The sequence below is a fragment of the Phyllostomus discolor genome, chromosome 4, assembly GCF_004126475.2.
Source record: "Phyllostomus discolor isolate MPI-MPIP mPhyDis1 chromosome 4, mPhyDis1.pri.v3, whole genome shotgun sequence".
Classification (NCBI taxonomy): Eukaryota; Metazoa; Chordata; class Mammalia; order Chiroptera; family Phyllostomidae; genus Phyllostomus; species Phyllostomus discolor.
In genome coordinates this window covers 173,347,906-173,372,862 of record NC_040906.2, presented here as the reverse complement: position 1 = coordinate 173,372,862, position 24,957 = coordinate 173,347,906, and the positions used below count along the sequence as shown (strand labels likewise).

The window sequence follows — 24,957 nt, the reverse complement described above, 5'->3', positions numbered from 1 at the left end:
ACTGTTTGGGAAAGTCACTGACAATAACCTCCAGGAGAGTAGTTTGAATCCAAAAAGGAGTCCGCCTGATAAAAGCCAGGGAGAGGGAAGCAAAGAAGCATATGGCAGAATCCATCCTTATTCCTAGTGGGATATATGACCTCACAGTTTTCTAGTGTTGGGAATTAATGTAAATGAGACTTTTAAAGATCACTTTAAAAAGTTACAATGTTATGTTTGCTAAAAATGTACAGTCTGAATTGAATCATGAGGGCACATCAAGCCAACCCGAATCAACTGACATTTCCACAAAATAACTGGTCAGCACTCTGTAAAACTGTACCAGAGATGAAGAAAGGTTAAGGATTTGTCTCAGATTAGAGGAGACTGAGGAGCGGAGACAACTAAATGCTTCATGATCTTGAATTGGACCAGACACAAGAAAAGCAACATTAGTGTTTCTTTTGAAGGGAGACTCACTTACTTCAGTTACTTTGGTCTCAAACAAAACCTCAGCAATCCCTTAGTTATAGTAAAAGCAACCTCTACTAAGCAAAGTATGACACTTAACAATTTTTTTTTGGCCAGGATATTAGCACACGTAATCCTGAAAGTCAGTATGCATATTTTATAACCAAAATTTTATATACATTTACAAGTAAAATTTGCTTTTAAAAATATCTTTAAAAACTTGTTTTGTTCTTTAAAAACATATTTTCTAATGTAAGGTTGGTATGCTTTATCAACTGTGCTGTTTGCTGGCTGTTTTCAAGGGTATTTTGAAGGGGAGAGTCTGTGTCTTCCTTCACTGAGCCACGGACATGTAAGTACATTATTCTAACTGATGCCGGAATCTGAAATATCAGCCATAATTATACTACACAGCAAACAGAATGATAATAACCCCATCTTGTATGTATTGGGCCTTTTAACATCAATGCGTGCATATTATGCTTAGTTACTGCGGACGCTGGTGTGGGCACACTGCTTACAGTGCATTTTGCTACCACAAATGTGGACGATAAAAAGCACCCGAAGTATATGAACCAAACATTTCAAACAATGGGCATGGGGGAGAACCGTTAGGAAAGAACTGCATAGAGATTAAAACTGTAAGTCTCCAGCATGTTCACAACGGGCGATGCAGTCACATTCCAAGCGGGTCCACTCTTGGCAGAACTTGCCAACTCTAATGCCAGAAAACATTCTTCTTTTTCAAAACAGTAACTGCAAATTCAAATGTCTGATAGTGTTGAGTTTTAAAATCCTTTGGCCATGGGTTTTAGCAATTAATTAATTAAAGGAATACATCGAGCCGGATAAACTAAAACTATTCATCTGTTTTAGCCACACATGCAATCGTCAGAGCCGTCAAATACCAGAATCTCAGGAGGTATCCCGGGACATAAGCGCCCCTCTACAGCACTTCCGCGGCCACTGCCCTCTACCACCAGCCCAGGCAACAGTGCAGTGGGTCCCTGGGACACTGTGCTGACACTAGGCCCTCCCCCCACAGTCAGGCCAGCGTCAGTGGCCACACTGGTGGCAGTGGGGCCTCCCATCGAGCTTGGCAACAGCCCCAGGAATGCCCTGAGTTCAGGCATAGGACCACAAAGCACTTCTGCCTCCTCCTCTTCCTTCCCTGTGGATGTCTGCTCTCCTCGGGAAAGTTCAAGCTGACCAGGCAACTATTTTAACTGTGTTAAAACGTATGTCTAATTAGTGGTTTTGGTCCAAGGAAATCTATTTGTTTTGTCTTAAGAAACACGTTTATTAAAGAAATAATTGAAAGTAGACGGAAGACATAATACCCACTGTTAAACCTTCTAAAGTCCTACTTAGTATTTTGGTATCACTATGTTCTGACTTATTTTACTCAAAGTCTTTTCTATCATTATAAATTAGTACATACTCATATTTTACCTAACACTATATCATAAGCAGCTTTCTAGGTTAATAGTCTTTTGAGCAAATAGCTATTTAATATTCCAAGTAACTGTAACTTGATTTACTTAGCTGGTTCCTTGTCAATGAACTTGTTGGTTTACTTTTAAAATCATCTATTCTTTGAATATGTACTATAATCAAGTCACTGGATTAAATATAATAAATACTACACATATATGGATAAGTGACTACACCAAGAATACTCTTCAAAACTACAAAAGACACAAACATATACATGTAACACATACTATATATGCATTTGTAAACTTGCTACATGTCCTAAGCTATTTAATCCTTTTAAAACATGCTTCTAAGATTGAAATATCCTGATTTCCTTTTCATGTATTCCTTTTATTGCTAACTTCTGTTATTCTTGTCTGCTGGATTTGCCGTAGCATGACTGATCAGAAAACTTTCAAAATAGACACAGGAGAAATTCTGAGCATTTTTATCTTAAAAATGTGCCTATTTTTATCTTAAAAACACACTTGCATTTTAAACAAAATTACCATATGATGTGATATCAGGCTAGTCACCTGGAAAAGGCAGTAATTTGTTGTGGTTTTCTCTGGGTAGTGGAACCCAGGGAGGGAAGGAGGCATCTGGAACAGATGTCTTGGAGCCACAGAGGCAGATACAAATCTCCCTTTCAGCCTTATCAAGCTGTGTAGCGTTCGGAATTTTCCTTAAATGTCACTGTGACGCAGCTTTGTGCAAAGGAGTTACTATTTACCTTGCACAGTGGACGTAAGGATGCCAGAAAAATCTACCTAAAGGCCAAGCGTGTACCTAGCATGCAAAAGACACTATGTTTACTTCTACAATGAGCACATACTTGTCTTTAAGAGACAAACAGAACTGTATATAGAAAAAATTTAAAGATAAAAATTAATTTACTTGGCTTTACTGCTACAAGGTAGTTTTAATTCATTACTGATTTCATAGTGAAGGGTTTCAGTCTTGAAAATTCAAGAATCTGGAAATGTAGAGAACAGTGCCCTGAGGCTGACTGTGACCACCCGAGCTCCTAACATGTACTTAATTCCATGCTTTTCCTCCTTTCTGTACATTTGCAAACATATATCAAAGACGATAAAGTCCATTCCCAGTGTGGGAAACCCATGTCTCCAATCCTGCTTCGGGAAGATTTGCTCCCCTTTCTAGTTCTTCTCCCCTTGGCGTCTGACCAGAGAGGTAAGCAAATGATCCCTCTGCTGCTCTGTCAGCCAGTGGAACTAACTCCTCATCCGTCCCGAAGGCAATGCTGCCCCAGACACATGGGCTCGGAAAAGCGGCTTCTGGCCCTGCAGCACTTTTACACTGGAGCTCTTACATTCGTTTTCTCTGAACCTGACCGAAATTCCCTGGCTAATGAGGGATTCCCTGAAGTGCACCTCTGTAAGTCAACTCAGATTCGGTGCCCGGGGCAACTGCACAGTAAGTGTTCCCAGAGGCCTTACCCATCCCTGGAATTCTCATTTTTCCCATGTGGTTCAAACTGGAGTTAAAAAATTGCAAACAATTACATGAAATGAACCATCTTTACTCTGTTAGAGTAACTCAGCCATTCCCAGGGCTAAAAAATTTTTTTTATTTTTTCCCCCCCAATCGGGCCTAGGTAAGTTTGGACCTCTGAATAATCTCAGGGCTGGTCTGCACCTCTGCCCGGGGAGAGGCACCTGCAGTGAGGACACAACTGCTGGCTAGGTGTACCCACAGCCTCGAAAGCTCTCTGTGTTTGAGAAACTGCCTATAGAATGAACAGACGGACTGAATTTTACCTAAAATCTGTAATATTTGTGGAGTTGTGTGCATAGAGAATTTCAGAAAATCTCTAATCTCGAAAGAACCTCTATGTAAGATTTTGTCTTTGTTTTCAAACTGTCTACACTCAAGCTCTTTCCTTGGGATTTTCCTTTGGGATTGCAGGTCACTGTTAATGGTGACCTCAGATGCCAATGTGCTAACAGTACACTCCAAAATACAAAAAGCTGAATTTCAAAAGGTTACTTTGGAAACTGTCCTTCTCACTTGCTGTTCCCTTACCCAGGAAATGCCGACCCCAGACACATGTGAGGTGAGGCCCACTCCCTCACTTCATTTGCGTGTCTGCTCAGACGGCCCGTTAGTGGGGAAGCTTCCCTGACTGTCCTGTGGGCAGCGGCACAAACAGTCAAATACAGGCTCCCTCTAGCCCAGGGTGACTGTCTTTTCTCATTCTCATTTTCCTTCCTCACTGCCTCTCACATTATGGATGGGGGTGTTTAGTTCCTCCCCTCCCCTCCCCACCCATGTAAGCTCCACGAAGGAAGGGCTCTGTTTTCTCACTGCTCTGTCCCAACCAGTTCTTCACAGAGCTCCTGAACATGTGATCACCATTCAATAAATACTTGTCACAGGAATGAATGAACTGTAGATGGTTTAGCCAAATGCCATACATCCCCAATTCTCTTCCCAGCAGGACACAAACTCAAACAAAGCTCCCAAGGCATGCACACCAGGCTAACACTAACATCTCCTCGGATGTCTTTGTTGTAGCTTATGAAGCAAATGTACCATGTGAGCTACCCCAAGAGTTCACAAAAAGCGAGTCTCTCTTCTAATGTTCCCAGGCTATTTTACTAAGAAACAGACAATCCCTCCCACCCCGCAAATGGCAAGTGCTTTGATGCACACAGGAATCTAGGCCCCTTTTCTTACCATACTGATTGGAATTGCTGGTGAAGAGGAGGTAGTCAGAAGCACAAGTCTGGGACTCGATATCCAAATCTCCTAACTTCAGAATCAATCTCTTCCCTTTAGGTACTGTGATGGTCTTTTCACAGGTAGTATGATTGGGGTAAGTCCTTGGGTAATTCTTAGATGCCATGGTGCCACTGTCCAGATAGGTCACTGTATGCCCACAGCCGCCACCTGTTAAACCAAGAAAGGGTTTAAGAAGGGAAATTAGCCCTGGCTGGCGTAGCTCAGTGGATTGAGCGCAGGCTAGGAAGCAAAGTGTCCCAGGTTCGATTCCCAGCCAGGGTACATGCCTGGGTTGCAGGCCATAACCCCCAGCAACCGCACATTGATGTTTCTCTCCGTCTCTCTCTCTCTCTCTCTCTCTCTCTCTCTCTCTCTCCCTCCCTTCCCTCTCTAAAAATAAATAAATAAAATCAAAAAAAAAAAAAGAAGGGAAATTAACCATTACTGAGAATTGAGAGAGTCCAGTACAATTTCCAACTCATGCATTTTATTCCTTCTTTGAAAAAAATTAAAACTAAAAAAATAAGGTTAAATTATTAAACAGTATGTATTGTTTCAGGTTATTTCTTCCTTTGAGTCCCAGTTTAACCTTCTGAATACCATCAATCAAAAAGTTCAGCCCTGGCTGGCATAGCTCAGTGGATTGAGTGCGGGCTGCAAACCAAAGCATCACAGGTTCAATTCCCAGTCAGGGCACATGCCTGGGTTGCAGGCCACAGCCCCCAGCAACCGCACATTGATGTTTCTCTCTCTCTCTCTTTCTCCCACCCTTCCCTCTCTAAAAATAAATAAATAAAATCGTTAAAAAAAGGCATCTGCTAATTTTAAAAAAAGTTTCATATATTACAATGGAAAGTCAGTTGCAAACACACCATTTAATCATATTATTTTTTCTAATCATCTATCTACCATCCAAACTTGTAGAGTGTGGGCCCTTGGCATTTACAGGCTTATCATTTGTGGTTTTGTCTACTAGCAAGCCAATGTCATGTAAGAATTGGCAGAGAAGCAAATAATATTACTTCGGAGAGCCACCTCACTGGTTAGGCTGAGAGGACTTTAAGAGCCTGTCATTAGCTGAGGACTGACAATCATCAACATTCGTATCTCAGTTTACAGCACTCATAGACTTGGTGGTTCCCGAGAGAGCCAGGGTATATAATCAGAGAAAGTCAGGAATCTGCTGCATCGAGTGCTTGCCACGCACCAGACCCGGTCTGTTGGGGACACGGAAGCGCAGCAGCGGCTGCCCCGCAGAACTCAGAGTAAAACGGCAGACAGTCGCATGTTCACATAACTACACCAGATGCTGTGTGTCCTGTCAGAGGCTCAAACGCAGTGCTGAGGCAGACAAGGAAGATTCTCTTTCAGAGGATTATCACTGCTTCACGAAAACAACACATTTCTTAAGACTTCCCTGAGCAGGAAATGTCGTCAATTGATCCACACCGTGGCCCAGGAGACTGATGTGACCAAGTTAATCACTCAGATATCTAATGGTATGCACAAGTGGGTGGGGCTTCAAGGCCAGTGAGCACAGACTGCATTCAGATTGCAAAATGCCTGTGGTTAGTATGGCTTCCAAAAAAAAAAAATTCATGAATTCCTACCCTTAGCAGGAAGGGAAGAAAACAGAAATCCTTTGGAGAGGGAACTCTCTCAGGTGGTAAAACAAGGCCTCTTCACAGAAACCCCAACTAGGGCATACTGGGAAGCTAAAGACCAAGGTAGCCATCTTCCTTTTCCTGCTTCTTCTAAACTGGAGGAGAATTCACCTGCAGGCATCCTTAATCCACTTTCTTCTGGCAGATTAAATGATAATGTGGGCCTAGTCAAAAAAAAAAAAAAAGAAAAGAAAAGAAAGTCTGGCTCTGACCCTAGTGGCTCAGTTGGTTGGGCATCATCCTGCAAAGCAAACTGTTGCCATTTCAACTCCAGGTCAGGGCACATGCCTGAGTTGTGGGTTCAATCCCTGGTCAGAGAGGCAACCAACTGATGTTTCTCCCTCTCTCTCTCTCTCTCTTCCTCCCTCCCTCTCTCTCTAAAAATCAATACATAAAATCTTTTTAAAAATGTCTGGGGGGTGGAGGAGGGAACTCCAGGATCTACCTTTACTTCAGCAGGAAAGGTACAGGGAAAGGGTCCCCCCATTCCCCAGAAATCCCTACATGATTCCCGGCAGCCCCGGCTAGGAGGGTGGATTCGGGGAGAGCTGACCTGAAGAAGATGAGGTTAGAGAATACAAGGGAAATGCAGATGGACAGCTAAGATAAACTCCTCTGCAACCGGGAGGTCTAAATGGAAGTTGTGGAATTTATATTGCAGGCAACGGGGACCAACAGCCGTTTTTTTAGAAGAGGCATAATGAAAGAGGTATTCGAAAAACTGGGTCAACCTGGTTGGGTAATGACAGGAACTGGAACGCTGGGAGAATGTGGGTCAGAGGAGCAGTAAGAGGGCTGGAAATGAGCTGGCTAAGGGGAAGGAAGGAAAAGAATCGCCGGAAAATTCACAAGAAAAGCATCAGCAGACTCAGGTGTTCCCTGATCAGAGTGGAAAAGACAAGAGGAGAAATAAACACTGCATTTTGAGTCCAGAAATGACTGGAACACCTTTTGAGCCCAATTCAGACAGAAAGGGAAGCCCGGGCAGCAAGGAGGTTTGGGGCAAAGCCTGTCAATTTGCTTGTTAAATGAGGTGATAGCTATATTTCTTGGGTTTCCTGGCAGTAAGCACAAGACTGTTGAGAATTAAATGAAAATTATACCAGAGTGAAGCACATGGTGGAGAAGCACATAATGCTCAGGGTTTTAATTTAAAATGTGAATTATTTGCCTTCTTTTAAATGCTTTAATTTGTTTTTTAAAAATTCAATTTATAGTTTCTTTTGAAAACTGGAAGACATGATAACCATACCAACATAACAACCATTCTCACAAGGCTCATGATGGGTGCTTGCCCCTTTAAAGGAGACCAATACCCTAGCTCCCCGCCAGTTCCTGGCGTCTCGTTTTTTGTGACTTGCCCTACACCTTTGGAGGCATTAATTTTGAGCATTCTGATAGAGCAACACTAGGTAACTAGCATACAAACAAATTATTGTGCACGTAAATATGCTCAAAAATACCCCTAAGCTACCAAGATATCACCCAGTAAACATTTAAATGCCTATTTTCTTATTATCATGAGATTCTGTTTTAATAAGAAAAGAGCAAGTGAAAACTTTTACTAGAAACACAGCTAAATATAACACAAGGAGCAATTATACATGAATCAACCTACATATGATCACTGTACTCTAAATTTTACTTAAGTGACATGTCATGACAAAGGAAAATCCCAGGGTGTCACTTTCATACAACCCTGTAATTAAATTTCTTTCTAATCACTTCTACTCTAAAGCCCAAGAGGAAACTCATTTCATCCTGTGATCCCAGCAGAATGTGAGTGGGTTTAAGGCTGACCCCTCCCGTCACCACTGAGCGATGTGTGGGGTATGTGCCTCTTCGAGAGAATGTCCCCTTCCCACAGCTGTGAAAATGAAATCCTATGAGTCTTTGTTCTGCCAAAAAAACCTGAAAGGAACGGCAGTGTCCTAATTTATTAAAAAGCAAACTGTCAGAATGTTGTGTTGTACACTTAAACTTACACAATGTTAAACTTACACAATGTAGTACTTCCACATTATATAAATATATCAAATCAATATAATGTAGACTTAAGCTTACACAATATTACAGGTCAGATATGACATATGAGGGAAAAAAGAACTAGAAATATGCCAAAGGGGGAGATGGAAAACCGCCAGGGAGAGAAAATGCCTCAGGTGTCACATACTGAATAAGGCAGACGCACGCAAAGGAAAACCAGTGGAGAAGCACTGTTCCCGTCTTCTCACCCTGACACTCAGGTAGCTCAATCCCATGGCCTGTGTCAACTGAAAGTCACAGACAAGGAGGTAGATAAGAGGAGTTTAAAATCTATCAGTTCATGTTACATATTTTCTATATCAATGTCAATATCCCAGTTGTGATATCACACTATAGTTTTAGAAGATGTTATCACTGTGTAGGATTAGGTAAAGGGTACACAGCATCTCTCTGTATTACAACTTCATGTGATGTATCCTTATCTCAGAATAAAAAGTTTAATTAAAAAATAAAAAAAAACCCTCTCAATCTGGTTAATTTTGGAAGGGGGTAAAATGAAGGGGGCGAAAATAAAGGGCTTTTGTTTTCTATTTTATTTTTTATTATTATAACTTTTATTTTTTCTTTTGTATGTGTACGTGTGTTTAATTTTTTTATTGTTGTTCAATTACAGTTGTCCCAATTTTTACCCTGTTACTCTCCCCTTCCCTACCCACCCCCATCTCCCACATTCAATCCTTCCCTCCTGACCCCCCCTTTGTCTTTGTCCAGGGGTCCTTTATACAGGTCCCTTGACCTGACCCTTCCCCTTCTTTCTCCTATTATCCCCCTCCCACTCCCCTCCGGTCACTGTCAGTTTGTTCTCTATTTCCAAGTCTCTGGCTCTATTTTGCTCACTTGTTTGTTTTGTTGATTAGGTTCCACTTATAGGTGAGATCATATGATATACATCCCTATAAACTTTGTATTTTGTTATTCTCTATGTCTCTATGTAAATTATTTTTAATTGAATATTTATATGAATTTGCATTAGAAAGTTAGACCTATATGACGACAATCAATAAAGGAGGCCACTTTTACTCTAAAATCCCTGTTCCAAAAGCATTATCAAAGTTCCTCCCATTTGTCTAAAGGAGTGTAGGGCATTGAATCGTCAGGGACATCATAACATGTGCCCCAGTTTACAGACGGGAAAACCAACTGTGTATGGACGTTCCCTGAGGCTCCTGAACTGCTGGTGGATCCCAGGCTACAGTTCTCAGACGCTCTAGCAATGGCTCTACAATTTTAAAAACTCCTTGTCTCACCTCTTTATTTGATTTTCTAACACATGTGTTTGTGTTTAACCTTGGAAAACCAACCAAACTCTTGCCCTATCAAATCTCCCTTTAGATGCTTTCATAACACATTTTTCTATCAAAATGAACAGCTCCCTAACATCTGACTCTGGCCCTGGTCTACCCAGATGGAAAACCATTGGGTAGACATTGAGGAGAAATTTAAAATGCAAGTACAGGTGTGCTACCATCTAAACTCACAGATGGATCGCACAATGACCACAGGTGAGTATGTGTCTCCACAGGCAAAATGTGCTCTAATGCACCAACTTGTAAGAAGAACTACTGCTAAAAAGCAGAATGCATGAAGAAATAATTGACTCCAAATCTCATCAAACCTTCAAGTCTACCTTCACTCTATAGGAAACGCAGGGGCTGGAGGCACAAGTTTGTTGACACTGTGAGGAAGCCACCAGCCGAATTCAGACTGTGACACTCTAGGTGCCAGGGACTCAGGTTTTTCAATGGTGAATTGTATGAGTAGACATCTTAAAAAGTGTCTATTTTAGATTAAACACAACTTAAGAACCACAACAACCAAGTAAATCTTGTTTGGATTCTGATTTGAAAAATCTATCTTACAAAGCCATTTTAAAAAAGTAACTGAGGTATGAAACAAAATCAGAAAAGTACTATTCACTTTACTGGATGCAATAATGGTATCGAAGGTATCTAAGAAAACGTCTTCTTTTTGGCATGCCCACTGACATATATGTGGGGATGAAATGAAGGACAGCATGGGGTCTGGGATTTGTCTGAAACAATGGACACCAGCAAAAAGTGGAGGGAGCAGAATAAGGGGGAAAGGTTGGGGAAGTGTTGATGCTTGCTGTAGCTGGATGATAAGGGTTCACACATTTTTTTAATTAAAAGGAAAACAAATAAAGGCCAGTCTTTAAGGGAAAAAAATACAATCCCGCTTTTATGATTAAGCTCCATGTGGTGCTGGGAGGACTGGTGGGCGGTGAGCCACAGTGGTGTGGTAGTTCAAGGTGACAGCTACAGTAAACTGCCACCCACCCAACATCAAAGAGGGGAATGTGGAGAGAAGGGGGAAGGAAGAAGCTTTGCCGCAGGGAATGTGTCTACTCTTCAAAAGTGGCTACCACACAATGTTTATCTTTTTCTTCCCTTCAGCTGTAATTTAATGGCCAAAGCATAAGATGACTAAACTATGCATCATTTCCTCCTTCCCTCAGACTGAAAGCTCCCCACTCTGGGGACTCTGAAGGCTGGTCCCTCCGACTGTAGGCTTAAATCCCGGGGTTTGCTCAGAGCCATAGCTGGTTTGTGAGACTGATCAAGCACATCCTCCAAACGGCTTACAAAAATAAAACTGGATGGATGATGTTTAGATTTTGCAAAAAGCTGCAAGTATAATACTCATTCATATAATTACTCAAGTATCCTCTATATACAATGTAAATATTTTAATACTAAACATTTGGTAACCATCTAAATTAGAAAAGAACAGTCAAACTATGATAGCTCCAAGAAATGCCATATTAAGAAAAAGTTAAGCTTGTGTTTTAGAAGACTATTTATTTTATTTTTGGAAGTCACACCTATTTTATGTGAGGCTCAAAGCAATGAAATGGCTTTAGCCATGGAGTGAGTAAGTGGTGGAACTGGGTATGAATCAGGCTCCAGAGTTCACAGGACGGGCCAGGGCACAGAGGTGAGGTGAGCCCAGTAACAAACTTGGGTGAGGAGCTGGGCCTCTCTGTGCCCTGGCCAGAACCTGGGCACCCTGGCTTTCTGGATGGGACCATGGCAGGCAATAGAAGAGGGAGGAATCTGGGAGTACAGCTTTTGTAGAAGACTATTTAATTTCAGAACAAAATATAGAGTACGCACATAGATGTGAAGGAAAAAAATGTTTAGAGTGTTTACTTCTATGACCTGAAATTATAAGTGACTTTTATTTTTGTACAATTATTTTCTAAATTTTCTATAATATGAAACATTACACATAAATAAAATAATTAAAAGTGCCAAAGTCACCTAGTGTTCTTTGTAACATTAAAGGCTACTTTCAGCATTAGTCTTAAGATATAGACTGGAAGAACTCTCTATAAACAAATATACCCAAGGTGTCACTAAAAGCTCACTCCAGAGACAGCTCGGGATGTGGTATAAGGTGGTTTCCATTTGAAGCTGCTCACAGTCAAGGGGAGAGGTAAGTCATTCCTGAGGGTAAAGCAACAGGACCCAGAACAGAGACATGGGCTTAGTATCTGTTCTCCAAGTGACTTGTGTGAACTGATGGACATGACTCTACCTCTCAGCCTTTAACATCAGCTAATTGAGGGGAATGGATATATGAGGTGTTTTTAAAATAAGCTTAAAACAAATCCTAGGTGCCTGTCTACACAAGTCAAACACTTATTTAGACTCTACTGTAATTCCACTCACTAAGAACGAAAAACAATAACTTCCTTAAAAGACTATTTCCTTTTGATAACAAATCATGCTCCATTAACAGAAAAGTGAAATTAAGACATATCCAGTACAGACGAAGCTCTGCAACACTACAGATCATGAAAAGAAAACTTTTCACTGAATTACACCTGTTTGAAAAGTATTTGGGTGAAGTAAAATAAACAGTGGAAAATATCTTTAAGATTAATTATTAACTAGTCCCTAAAATAAGACAGCAGTCTTCAATTTTTTTTATTGAGACCTATAATTAGAACATAGATTCTTTATCCCAACCTAAGCAAGAGCACAGATACACATGTATAGATAACAAATGGAAGTCTAATGTTTGACTTTTTAAATGATATCTAATGCACTTTGACATTTCCTATTCTGTTCCATTTCATTTTTTAATTATAAGCAAGCATGCTGGGTGTGCCAGCTGAATTGATTTTATTGCCTACTAATAAGCTATGGCCTGCAATTTGGGCAACAGTGCCCTCAAATATAACAGAAGCAAAACCATTTCTAGAAACATGCTTTTATCACAGTTATATCCTTGTGCTTCTAATAATCAAGTTACAACAGGTCTCAACACAAACACAATTATCCATGCGTGGGTGTGAGAAAATTTCTTCCCATGTCTAAGATCAAGTGTGCTCTTGATGACTACAGTCTTTTCAGCCACAAAGGGGAGCTTGCAATTATTACAGAGCTCTTTGTCTGATGGTAAGGCGAACAGATTTCTTAAGGTATTACTAATTTCATCGTCAGCCAGGCACCCTTATGGACTTTGCTCTTCTCCTGCAGCGCTGAGCTTTCTTACTTTGTATGTTGCCTGGAATGGGATGGAAAGACAAGGGCAGGAGGGCCTGAGTAATTGTGTGAAAATAAAAAGTCAGACGTTATAATCATAAAACTTCAATTATTCAACATGTTTAGTCTTCCTGAAGGAAAATGAAAACGGTGCTGAAGGATGTTCTAGCTGTAGACTAAAACACATAACCCAGCTCTCAAAAACTGTTTAGAATCTCTTCTAATCTGCTTCTCACCACAAAGAAAATAGATGCTAATCACATGACTAATCATCTCATGAAGATAATAGCAGCACCTTTGCCTCAACAATGAAAGACCCTGAAAGTTAACATGAAAGCAAACACAAGGGACTTACTGTCAAAAGTCTGTCTGTGTCAACCCTTAACACGATGTTTCCTGTCAACTAAAAACATGACTTAAACTAAATCACTTTGAAGGTATGAACATGGGACAAATCATTTCAAGAGGTCCTACTTGCAACTCACTACGTAACGTGAAGCAGTTTCCATCAGTGTATGAAGACAGCCATAATTTTAGTGTTAATATATGAAAGGGACCATGTACAGCCAGTGGGGGAAAAATCTCAAAATCTGGTTTAATGCTACTCTTTAATGTGCTATATGTAAAACCAGTTAAAACTCTAAAGTTTTTGGTCACACTCCAGCCTTGTGATTTGATTCCCACAGAAAGGGTTGTGGGCATGGGGAAGAGAGTTTGCACACCTCTTGTTTTTCTAATTTCATAAATTTTCTTATACTTGGGAGGTGACTGCACGATGGTTCTCACACTGGGTTCCCACACAGCCTTGTCCAGTAACAACGCTGTGGCCTTGGGAGAGTCTCTCTACCTCTCCAGGCTTCGACTCATCATCTGTGACACGGACACAATGAGAGCGCCCAGCTCGCAGGGTCAGCACGAGCACTCAAGGAGATAATGATGGTCAGATGTTGAGCACATAATAATAATTCAATACATTTTAATTATTGAATTAAAATACATTCATACAGTAATATATTTTAGCATACTGTAATAATTCAATATGTTTTAATTGCTATTTTTATTTTAAAATACTACACATGAAAGTATCAAGAATATTGCTTTGAATTAGCCAACTTCCTCCAGATTTCATCAACCATTGCTTCTGTGAGCTTAAGTTACCCACTCAGCATGTATCAGGTTTCCTTATCTCTAAAATGACCCACCATACCTAGGTGTAGCAAAGAGGAATGACTCTGTGCGTTAAGTGTTCTAAATGCCAGAAAGCCTGACTGCAGTGGATGCCCTGCTATTTCCAGAGGGCACATTCCCCCAGTGTGGGCACTGTGGACTCCTCTAAGTCCAAAAAGGAGTTTTACAGGAGGTCAAGCCCTCACCTCCAAAAGAGAGTTGAGGTTCAGGTAACTAAGGTTGCAGAATCCTACCTTCTTCTGCTCCATGGGACATCTCAAAGCCCTTGCAAGGCACGGGGAAGCTCTGGCAGGAGGTGCAGTTTGCAATATTCCCAGGGAACTCTTTCCTCAGAGGGCCTTACCAGGGAGTCATGTTCTGTGGGACACACTGGCTGGCTCCTGGGCTAGCCTCTCAAAAGTGGGACCCACAGAAATTCCATAACGGGGCTCCTGGGACTAAAAACTGTGCATGGAGAAGTGTACTTTGGCCTTTAGAGTTCTGAGAACAACACTGAAATTGCATTACATGATTCTGATGTTCAAAAGCAAGATTTACACACTGTTGTTAAGTTACAAGCATTTGGGATCATTGCAACACATTTAACACACTGGATAAGAGAAGTTTCATAATTTCACAGATGAAAACTTAAGGGAAAAAACTTGTTTGTACAGCAAAACAGGTCTAAGACAAATGTTTTATCTCTGCTGAATAGATGCTGAGGATAAGGAAGTCAGAGAAAAGTGGCTGCCGACCTTTCCTCCTCATGCCAGGATGTTGATGTAATGCCCAATCTGTGACTGTGAAGTTGAAGATAAATGGGAGAAGTCTTTCCTGTCCCTACAGCGTGCTGTATTTCCTAATCTTGGCTCCACGTTAAACATGCATATCACCGTTATTCAGATAAATGTAACTCAATATTGACTTTTCTCTCTGGAGTCCAAAAAAATCCGATATAACCAAGTACAGACAAAGTTAACCTGAGTTTTAAAAGTTAAAACGGTAAGTAGTCTCTCTTTCAAATACAACCGTGTTTTCACTTTCACAAAACATATTTTTCAAAAAATCAATTGGTTTTTAAAAACCAAAACAGTTATTGAAACAGGAAAAAAAATCATAAAATTTTGAGAGATCTGACTAATCCTTAACATATATCCAAGCACTTATTTTAAAAGGTGACAGATACTATAAAGCATTCTAAACACTTTTCATTATCTTAGTTAATCTTCAAGATGATCATATTTGACAGATAATATTAGTTCCCTTTTTAAAATTATACATATTTCATATGTATGTGTATACAATGGTGGGAAAAAGTAGGCTCACAGTCATAATACAAATAAGCAATACAATAATTAATAAATGATAACACAAGAATAAACTTTGTGTTTCACATACAACTATAACTCTACTTTTGCCCACCCCTGTATACACACACATATACACATGAGACATACATACAGATACAGTAATATCTCAAACATCTAACTACATACCCCATAGCTTATGAGTTAGGACATTTCCAACAAACACAGTTGATTCCCACGACACCCTTTCTCCATCACACGTTACTCCTGCTTTCCCTGTCATGTATGTGAGGACGCTGAGGCCCTGAAACTCGGAGTGACTCAGCCCAGGAGTCTGAGCTGGCGTCTGAACCCAGCCTGTCTGACTGTCGAGACCATGGAACTCAGTCACCATGCTCTAAGGCTGCCATGATCAAAGTCATCCTTCTTAGAGGTGAGGAAACTGAGGCAGAGAGTTTGAAGACACTGCCCAAGCTCACACGACTACTGAAAAGCACAACTGGTATTAAAACGCACATCACATCAATTTATTTATAGTCCTACCTTTTCATCTCCAAATTAACATGAGGAAAGTAGCCGTGTTTAATTTAGTTTCTTGTGAAACTTATGGGAAATTTTATCTCTCTCTTTTTAATTACAGTAAGCACTTTTTACCAGACAATTAAGGGAACAGTTTAATGAGAAGTGACTATTTTACCTAGAGTAAAGGTTGTTCACTCTGCTTAGCATCAATGTGGCTCCTAAAAAATGCTCTGTGAATGAAGTGTCCCGTGGATTAAAGTGTTGCTTCTCAAACTTCAGTGGGCACACTGATCACTTGGGAATTTTGTTAACATGCAAGGCCTGGAAATTCTGCATGTCCAAAGCTCTTGGTAATGACTATTCTGTCTGTTCCTTTAAGACATACCCTGAGTAGAAAGAGACTAAAAGATCCCTCATTTTTCACTGAATCTTTTTTGAAATTAAAAGTCCTTGAGATATCAATTTCATATAGTTTTATTTTTATATCTATTCCTAAAATTGGAACATATCTAAATATTTTTGATTCTCCAACACTTATTTTCACATTAGATTTCACTTATAAGACTAGGACAGGCAATAATTTGTTTTAGGATCTACATTTTAGCCAGGGTGTGATTTCTGACACCTGAATGAGAGTGTCAGTTTAGGGATTGTTTGAGCATACAGTGGAAAATACAAAGAAATAGGACAAGAAGGTTTGTGAATATACATGTATGTATGATACACAAAGAAAAAGTAATCAAAGTCAGTGATCATCTTTAGCATCATTAAAAGTGGGGCAATAATAACAACAACAATATATGCATCTTGTAATACACTTAGCAGTACATAGCATCAAAGACACTTAGCCTGAATCTAATCAAGACTTTTGGTTGAACTCAGGTTTATATGGGAATACAGGGAATAGTGCACCAAGTGTAAGACACAACAGACAGAAGCAGCCAGTCCAATTCAGGATGTGAGCTGTGTCACAGGACAACTGACAGATTTCCTTGCAGGAAAATAAAACATTTTTGGGTGGTGGTCAGTGCTAGATTAAAAGTGACTTAAGAGACATAAAAACTAACTGCAATTTGTGGACCTTGTTTGGATCTTTGCTTATACAAACCAATGGTCAAAAGACATGTGTGGTTTAACTGGGGGAGCACGAAGATATTACTGTTAGTACTTTTAGGTATGCTCACGGCATCGCGGTTATGTACGGAACTGTTGAGAGATGCAGATGAAATATTTAAGGAAGAAATGCCAGGTATTTTAAATACTTGAGAAGAAAAACTGTGTGTCTGTTTAGATCTTTATAGTGGTGCACAACAACTGTTGTCAAGAGGATGAAAAAGGAGAAAAAAGAAAGAAGAAACAAAACAAAGAGGAAAGAAAAGCGTGTTTCCTACCTAAAAGGCTAGAGGGTCTCAAAAGATTTTTAGACTCTTGAGCGAGGAGCAACAGCAGATCCAGGGCCATTTCTCTGTCTGTAGAGTTAAGCTATGTTCTATCTTAGTCTCTTGGAAAAGCGGGGACTTCCTAGGCAGGAAAAACAGCAAATCTTGGTCCATGTAATTCTCAAAATAAGCAATCTCCATTCTAAACTCCTGAGAGAAGAAGCAATTCAATAAACAGATCTCCTGTTCCAGTGGTCCCATGGGCTAATAAGTCTTAAAAGTGTCCTCCTTTGGGCTAAAATCAACTACATTTCAATCTGATGTAAATTTGTTTTTGTGAAATGCAACAAAAAGGCTGAATTAAATCTAAGTCCACCAGTTAATAATCAAGAGGGACCCAAGAAGTTGTTTACCTATTTTCCCTGTAGGAAATGTTATGCGCTAGTAATTCAAATAAAACTGAGCTTCATAACTTTTACTATCTGTTGGCCTTGTTCTTTGTCAGAAATAATAGTGAAATAAGGTTTTGTTTTCCTTTTTTCAAGAATAGAGCACTCCATAAACATCATTACCTACAAACTTTAGTAGGTACATCCACTAAACCCACCCAGTAATGAAATGGAACCAAACAGTGCTGGTTTCCAAGGATCTTAACTTTGTGATGAAAGAAAAGAAAGACTGTTCTTTGCCCTTCCAGTAAAATATAAATATGTTGAACACTGAATTAAAAGGCTACAGGTAGTGGTTGTAATTTGAGTTACAAAATGCTGAATATAGCCCTGGCTGGTGTGGCTCAGTTGGTTAGGCATCATCCTGCAACCCAAAAGGTCGCAGGTTCCATCTGAAGTCAGAGCACAAGCCTAGGCTGCGGGTTTGGTCCCTGGTTGGGCAGTATACACACAACAACCAATCAATTGGTGTTTCTCTCCCTCTCTTTCTCCCTCTCTTCTTCCCTCCTTTCCCCTCTCAGTGTAAAAAAATGGCTGAATATAAAAACAAATGTAGTTTTCAGTAAAGAAACTCCAAACAGTTTAATCAGTTAAAGGTTGACCCCTTTGAATGTAAATTAAAAATCTCACCCAGGAAGGGCCAAGAAATGCACGTTACCTTTAATACTTAGTGCATTTAAAGTTAAACTCTATACTTTTCTCAAATAAAATACAGATAAGCAAGTACTTCTGACTTCATAAGCAAGGAAGACTTATTTGGATCACACAAAAGACAAGAATCTTGATAAGACTCACAGCTAATTGGGCAAAACAAATGTCTCCTTTTATACTGGATATTTCTCAGTCTCAATAAATTACTTGAAAATGAATTCTTGGTTTATCTGAAGACTAACTGTAAAAATAAATATAAACTTGGAACTTTTTTCTAACTTTATGGTGAAAAGCTTTTAATAAAATGTTAATTTGAAAAAAAAAAGCAGAAATATAAAAGCATGTAGACACTACACAGTGGAGTATCCAGGTATTAGTCTCTGTCATTGTATTTATACCTCACACATATTATATACCTATATATTAGGTATATATATATATGTCTGTACATTATATATATATATAATATTTAGTAAAATATACTTGTCTACCTATATTTACTAAAAGCAAATAGTAGACAGTAGATGGTATATAAGAGTGTGTGTGCATTTGTTTATTTGTTGTGGGGATATATAGTTGGGTGTATGCACATGTTTCAGAAACATGTCCTTAGTGGTTCTCTGTATAACATCTTCTTTGCAGGATTCTGATATATTGGGACAATATTATTTGTCAATACCCTGCTTGTTCCACAGCTGCTCTACCTGGTAAGCATGAAGAAAGATCTTTGGGAAAGCAGACTGGGAAGAAATCTCCATGTAAAAAGAAATTTATTCTTTTACTAAAAAAGTTCCAGTGTAGCTTTATAGAAAGGGAGTGATGAGGAGATGTGGGACCAATTAGCTTTTACCTTGCTTCAATGTTATTTGCAGCTTTTCCTACAAAAAATCCATCTCACTTAAAAGTAGCATATACGATACCCAAGAAATTTCTGCAAAGACAGGGTATACTCTCACACAGCATGCAGCAACCAAGGACATAGTTCATGAAAACTAGATCAGTAGATCAAATGGAAATGGTGGCAGTAAGTAGCCAAGGCATACACAACATTATGGCTTAATATAGTGCTAATGTCACAAATGTCTAAACACTGTCCTCAAATGAGCTTCAAGGTAAAATAGGCCCCTGATGGCCTCAGTCTATAAACATCTGCAGATCTTAGGGAACCAGTGACCCACCTGGTCCAAATTGGTATACCACCTACTACTCGATTCTTAAGAATGCCTATACATGCCTTGGGTAGCTTTCCAGGTATAGACTGGAGAGGATGCTCAGAGACTCCCCACCCTGATCAGAGTTGAATTTAGTCATTTTATTGAATACATGCACAGTGCTTCCTAAGACATCATGATAGTCATGTATGCAATTCTTTTTTAAATAACTCATAGAATAGCACCCTTCACCTCATTCTCTCAAACCTCAGCCATAGCATTCATATGCTAACTCAGGAAGTAGTTACCTGAAGCTCGTTATCCACCAGGCATTGTACCAGGTACTTGGGGTGACTAAAAAAGAATCCATTTGTCTCTATTTTCAAGGTCTTTTTAAAAAGATTTTATTTATTTATTTTTAGAGAGGGAAGAGAGGAAGAGAGAGAGAGAGAGAGAGAGAGAGAGAGAGAGAGAAACATCAATGTGCGGTTGCTGGGGGTTATGGCCTGCAACCCAGGCATGTACCTTGGCTGGGAATTGAACCTGGGACACTTTGGTTCCCAGCCCACGCTCAATCCATATTTTCAAGGTCTTTTACACTCTCTCCCACTCTATTCCCCACCTCCTCAAACCCACCCCCACCAAAAATAAAACCCCTTCTTTTCAACTCCCCCTGAAAGTCAAGGTTGGTAGTCGGTTCCAGATTCATACTAAGGTTCACAGTTAAAATTTATTTCCATATTGGGTTAGAAAACACCATCCCATCTGCATCAGTTAAGCCTCTCCCATTCTCTCACCCCAAGGCAAACAACATTTTTTAAAAATATATACAAAGCAGAGAATGAACATCTGGAAGATGATATCAGTATGACTCTTCAGTTGCAAAAAGGGAAAACTACTCCTAGTCAAATGACAAAAAAAAAGCAATCTGAAAGTTTGGCAATACTTTTCCTTTCTTCCTCAGTGCCAGACTTTGAATACAGCAGAATGAGTTCCTCTATCTTAAATCCTTATTTGCAGACTTCTTATTTACAAACAACAGTTGGACTAGACATATAACGTTAGTACAGGTTTTGATTCTCAGCTGGAGTCAGCCCCAAGTCTGTAACAGCAGGGCAGCAACTGAGTTTTCACTGCCTTCTCACCCCTGAGCCCCTATCTAACCACCACCGAGCACCCATCCCTACTGAGCGCCTATCAGGTGCCAGCCACTGTCCAAATTATAAAGCTCTTCAGGGACCCTATATTCTTGTAAGGGTAATATGCACGAATTAAATAAAAGTACAAGTTATACACTGTTGGAAAAGGATAAATGCTCTAGAGAAACCTGAAAGCAGAAAAGGGAATATGAAATTCTGGGGATGGCGAGTGGACTACAGGTGGTCAGGGATATCCTTCCCAAGAAGGCAACATCTGAACAAAGACTGAAGGAGGAGGGAGTGGACTGGATATTTGGGGCAAGACACTTCCATGCAGAAGGAGCAGCACGTGTAAAGGCTCTGAGTGTGAGGGGTGCCTGATACCCTTGAGAAATAGCCAGTAAGCCAGCATGACTGCAAGTATGGGTGAGTGTGCTGAAGAATGAGGACGAAGAGGCAGTGGGGGTAGGCAGAACAAAGGGACCCTTCATATCTTTAACATTAGTAGCAATACTAGTAATAAACAGTAGTGAATTGTAAGGTAGTTGGTGTTTATTGAGCTTTTACTATGTGCTAAGTGCAATTCCAGATGGGTTATGTGTATTACCTCCTTAAAAATAGAAAACAATTGGTTCTTCTGCAGTAGATCCAAAACTTTATAGGAAAGGTGTCCCTGGAAATGTTTTTTCCCCTGCTCTATCATGACTAAAACCTTTGCTAAATGATGTAATTAATTTAACTTCCTTATGCATCTTAAAAATAAAAACATAATTCACCCTGGTTGGTGTGGCTCAGTGGATTAAATGCTGACCTGTGAACTAAGGGGTCATCAATTCAATTCCCAGTCAGGGCACATGCCTGGGTTGTGGGCCAGGCCCCAGGTAGGAGGTACGTGAGAGTCAACCACACATTGATGTTTCTCTCCCTCTCTTTCTCCCTCTCTTCCCCTCCCTCTAAAAATAAATAAATAAAATCTTTAAAAATAAATATAAACATAATTCTTTGTAAATATCATATGTCTTGCTTATTTTCATGTCATGGTTTTTTTAAACACAATTTTCAAGTTCATGTCAGTACCACAAGGTTAAAGGGACCAATTTATGTGATGAAAAGTTAATAAATACAGTTTGAGACACTATTCAGAGTTCAAACCCTGCTTTAATAACATCCTTTGATTTGTTCAATGAATCCTTGAACATAAAGTCTTTTTGTCTGAAATATATAGTATAACTTGATGTTCAAGTGTTACAAATCATATCTACTAGAGCCAAAAGATATGGAACATATTGTTCTTCTGGCACGTTCCCTTCTTCTGCTGTACTTCATTTAAAAGGCATCCTTGCAAATAGAAAGCATGCCAAGAGAGCCTACTAAACTTACTAAGAAGGCTTACTAAACAAAATTAATTAGTGGAAGCACCAGATGTCCCATCATAAAGAACTTCGGTAAACTTTTATTACTTAGTTTTCCTTAATTAGAAAGTAATTTGAAAATACCTCCTAAACACACCAAAAAGACATTGTTCAGTTCAACCCGAGAAACATTTATTGAGCACCTTTGTCAGGAGCTAGGAAGATGAAGACAATCCCAGGTGCTCCCCTTGAGAATCTGCAGTCTACAGCGCTGATAGGATCTCAGGCCTTGGAGATGGAGAGAAGTTTGGACAAGTGCACACAATGATGCATGAGGGTGCCAGATTGAACTTGTGCTTACTTTTTAAGGAGTCGCTCACCAAAAACAGCAGATATCAGCTTAAGAAGAGTGAACTTCTAATATTCTAATATTAAATTGTCTACAGCATAGAAGGTAGCACTTTATCATAATCCTAACATTATAAAGTGTTTCTACCATCTCAAAGCTGATTCGAATCAGAATTACCTGGGGGCACTTATGAAAGGCGCATTTTCCCAGGCCCCGCCCTTTGGAAATTCTGATTCACAATATTGCGCTGGGGCTTTAGGAAGCTCTGGGAGAGAGTGGCAGTCTGGCAGCGCTGGGGAGGCAAGAAGCACCAGACGAGGCTGACTCCAAGATCAATGAAGGTAAAATGGAATGAATGGTGTCTTCTCACCAAAAAACAGACTGCTAAGCAAGCCTGCTCTCTGATCTTCTAAACACCGAGAACACTAGTGTCACTGGTAACACCATCCAGTTGCATAGCCAGCAGCATGTCTCACAACCTGAAATGGGGGTGCATGCTGCAGTTTATGAAAACTTGAAAAATAAGTGACTAAGGGCTAATTAGGGAAATCACACATGTGAGCAATTTCCAAAAATCACTGACTATGCTTCTTCACTCAAGAGGTATCATAACTGGAGTTTCTAGATTTTTTTTTCAATAAATGCTCCAAATCTATGTTTAACTTTCTTTGTGATTAGGATGTTTCATGGAAATTGAATTGACAATTTCTTCTTTCCTTAAGTCATCTGCAGTAGTCTCAAATTGGAGGCTCCGTAAGAATCAGAGCAATCACACCACTGCTCTGCAAAGTACCCAGTTAACAGCGTGGACGACCGTATGACATCTGACACTTCATTTGTAAAGATGGGCGACAGTTTCGGATGGATTAGTACAGAGACATATTGTTGGATTGATTCACAGACGTGCGGTATTAAACGTGAATCTTCAAATAGGAACTTGAGAAACATTTTTAATGTTTGAAACACCCATGATCGAAAATCCCACACATGTATCAAGATTTTATACTATGCCTACCATTCTACTCTGCTAAAGTGGTAAGACAGATCTCGTCTAAACCTTAGCCTTAAAAAAAAATAACAAATTGGTATGTCAGCAAACTTAGTAACCACTATCACCAACATCATGGGTATAAATGTTTCGGGCTGAGAATGGATACATTGTTCAGTGAAAAGGGGGAAAAAAGCATTGGGTTAAGTTTTGATTTTTGACTCATTAGAAAACACGGGGTGGGGAGCTGTCAAAATATTCTGGACAGATTCACTGCTGTGTACTAACCCTTATTGTTGGGGAGGAGGGGACCAAGAACTTTTAAAACTCCGCAGAAAGCTGCCCCTTGCTATCAAAAGAACTAATGAGCAAGGATTTGCCTGGACTGGTAAACGGTTTGCTGATTCAATCTGGTGGAAATGCAAAGGTAAACTCGGTGTGGGCTAATTAGGTCCAGCTTGAAGCCAAGGACCAGGTCCAGAGAAAGACCAGCCTGGTCGGGAGTTGACTCGCTCTTACTCCCAGGAAGGAGCCCAGCCACCTGCACCCAACTCGGTTGCAGACAGCACACTGGTGAGGGGCTGCGCGGCCGGCCAACCTCCCGCAAACAGTTCCTGACCGTTCGGTACCAGCCGAACACGCACAGGCTGGGGATTCCAGCCGCCCTGGGGAGAAAGGCAACTGGGAGGGCCCGGCGGTCCAATTGCTGAGCAGCTTGGTCCAAAGGACGCAGGAGAGAAGTGTCCTCGTTTATGGCTCTCCCCTAAGGCCGCAAGGGTCTTCCTCTCGCGACCCCTGAGCCCTGTCACTTCTCACCGCGCCGGGGGAGTCAGGAAGTCTGGAAACTAAGTGGGGCTGCGAAGATGGAAAGCGGGGAAGCGCCCGTGGATTCTCTGGTGTGAGGGGCAAAGACGACTGAGGGTGGGGTGGCGGGCAGCGATCCGAATGCAGTAACTTATTCTTACTCGAGCTGCGGTCGGCCAGAGAGAGCAGGACTCCGCGGGGTGCAGACAGGACCCCGACTCCCTCCCGCGCTGGGTCCCAGCAGGCCCAGCCCGCCGCCCACCGGACGCGCTCCACTCACCCGGCTCCTCCGCCTGCAGCCGGCGCGGGGCGGAGACCACGAGCAGCAGGGCCAGGAAGCCGCACCGGGCAGCCCCCGCCAGCGCGCAGCCGCCGCGGGCGCCAGCCACCATGGCCCAGCCAGTTGCCAGCTCGGCAGGCTCGGCCTCCCCTCGGCGGGTGCAGCGCCGCCGCTGCCCCGGCCGCACCGCCTCCTCCGCGGCCAAGCACGGCCCCAGGACTGGGCAAAGCTGCCGCCCGGCACCGAATCCCATTGGGGCAGCCGGGCCCGGGCCGCCGGGGGCGTCTCCCGCCCCGCCCAGCTGGGCCCCGCGCGCCGGCCCCCAAAGGAGGAAGTCCCGCTCCCCAGCGGTCGCGGTCTGAGAGCCCGGAGGCGTACAAGGAGCTCCCGGCTTTCACACTCCCTTTTTCCTCTGCTCCTCCTTCCCCAGTGCACTTGAACCTGGGAGCGCGGAGGTCACCTGGCCTTGCCGCCCGCACTGAGGTGCGCTGTGTCGGGGTCCTCCCCAAAGTGCCTAAGCGCACGGC

The 24,957-nt window shown here is 41.2% G+C and overlaps 1 protein-coding gene across 4 annotated transcripts in view; it reads right to left on the bottom strand.

Annotated features, from left to right (window-relative positions):
- The window catches only part of DCBLD1 (discoidin, CUB and LCCL domain containing 1), a 63,619-nt gene extending 38,905 nt beyond the window's left edge, over window positions 1-24,714 (bottom strand). The window contains exons 1-2 of one of the 4 annotated variants that reach the window (XM_028510835.2): window positions 24,431-24,714; window positions 4,627-4,839 (exon numbers count right to left, since the gene is read on the bottom strand). In XM_028510835.2, coding sequence (XP_028366636.2) covers window positions 4,627-4,839; window positions 24,431-24,683 — 466 coding nt within the window. In that variant the 5' untranslated portion in view covers window positions 24,684-24,714. Of the gene's footprint in view, window positions 1-4,626; window positions 4,840-14,814; window positions 15,398-24,430 lie in introns of those variants that run through there. The other 3 variants (XM_036024619.1, XM_036024618.1, XM_036024617.1) reach the window with 3 other exon arrangements.
- Window positions 24,715-24,957: the final 243 nt, after the last annotated feature.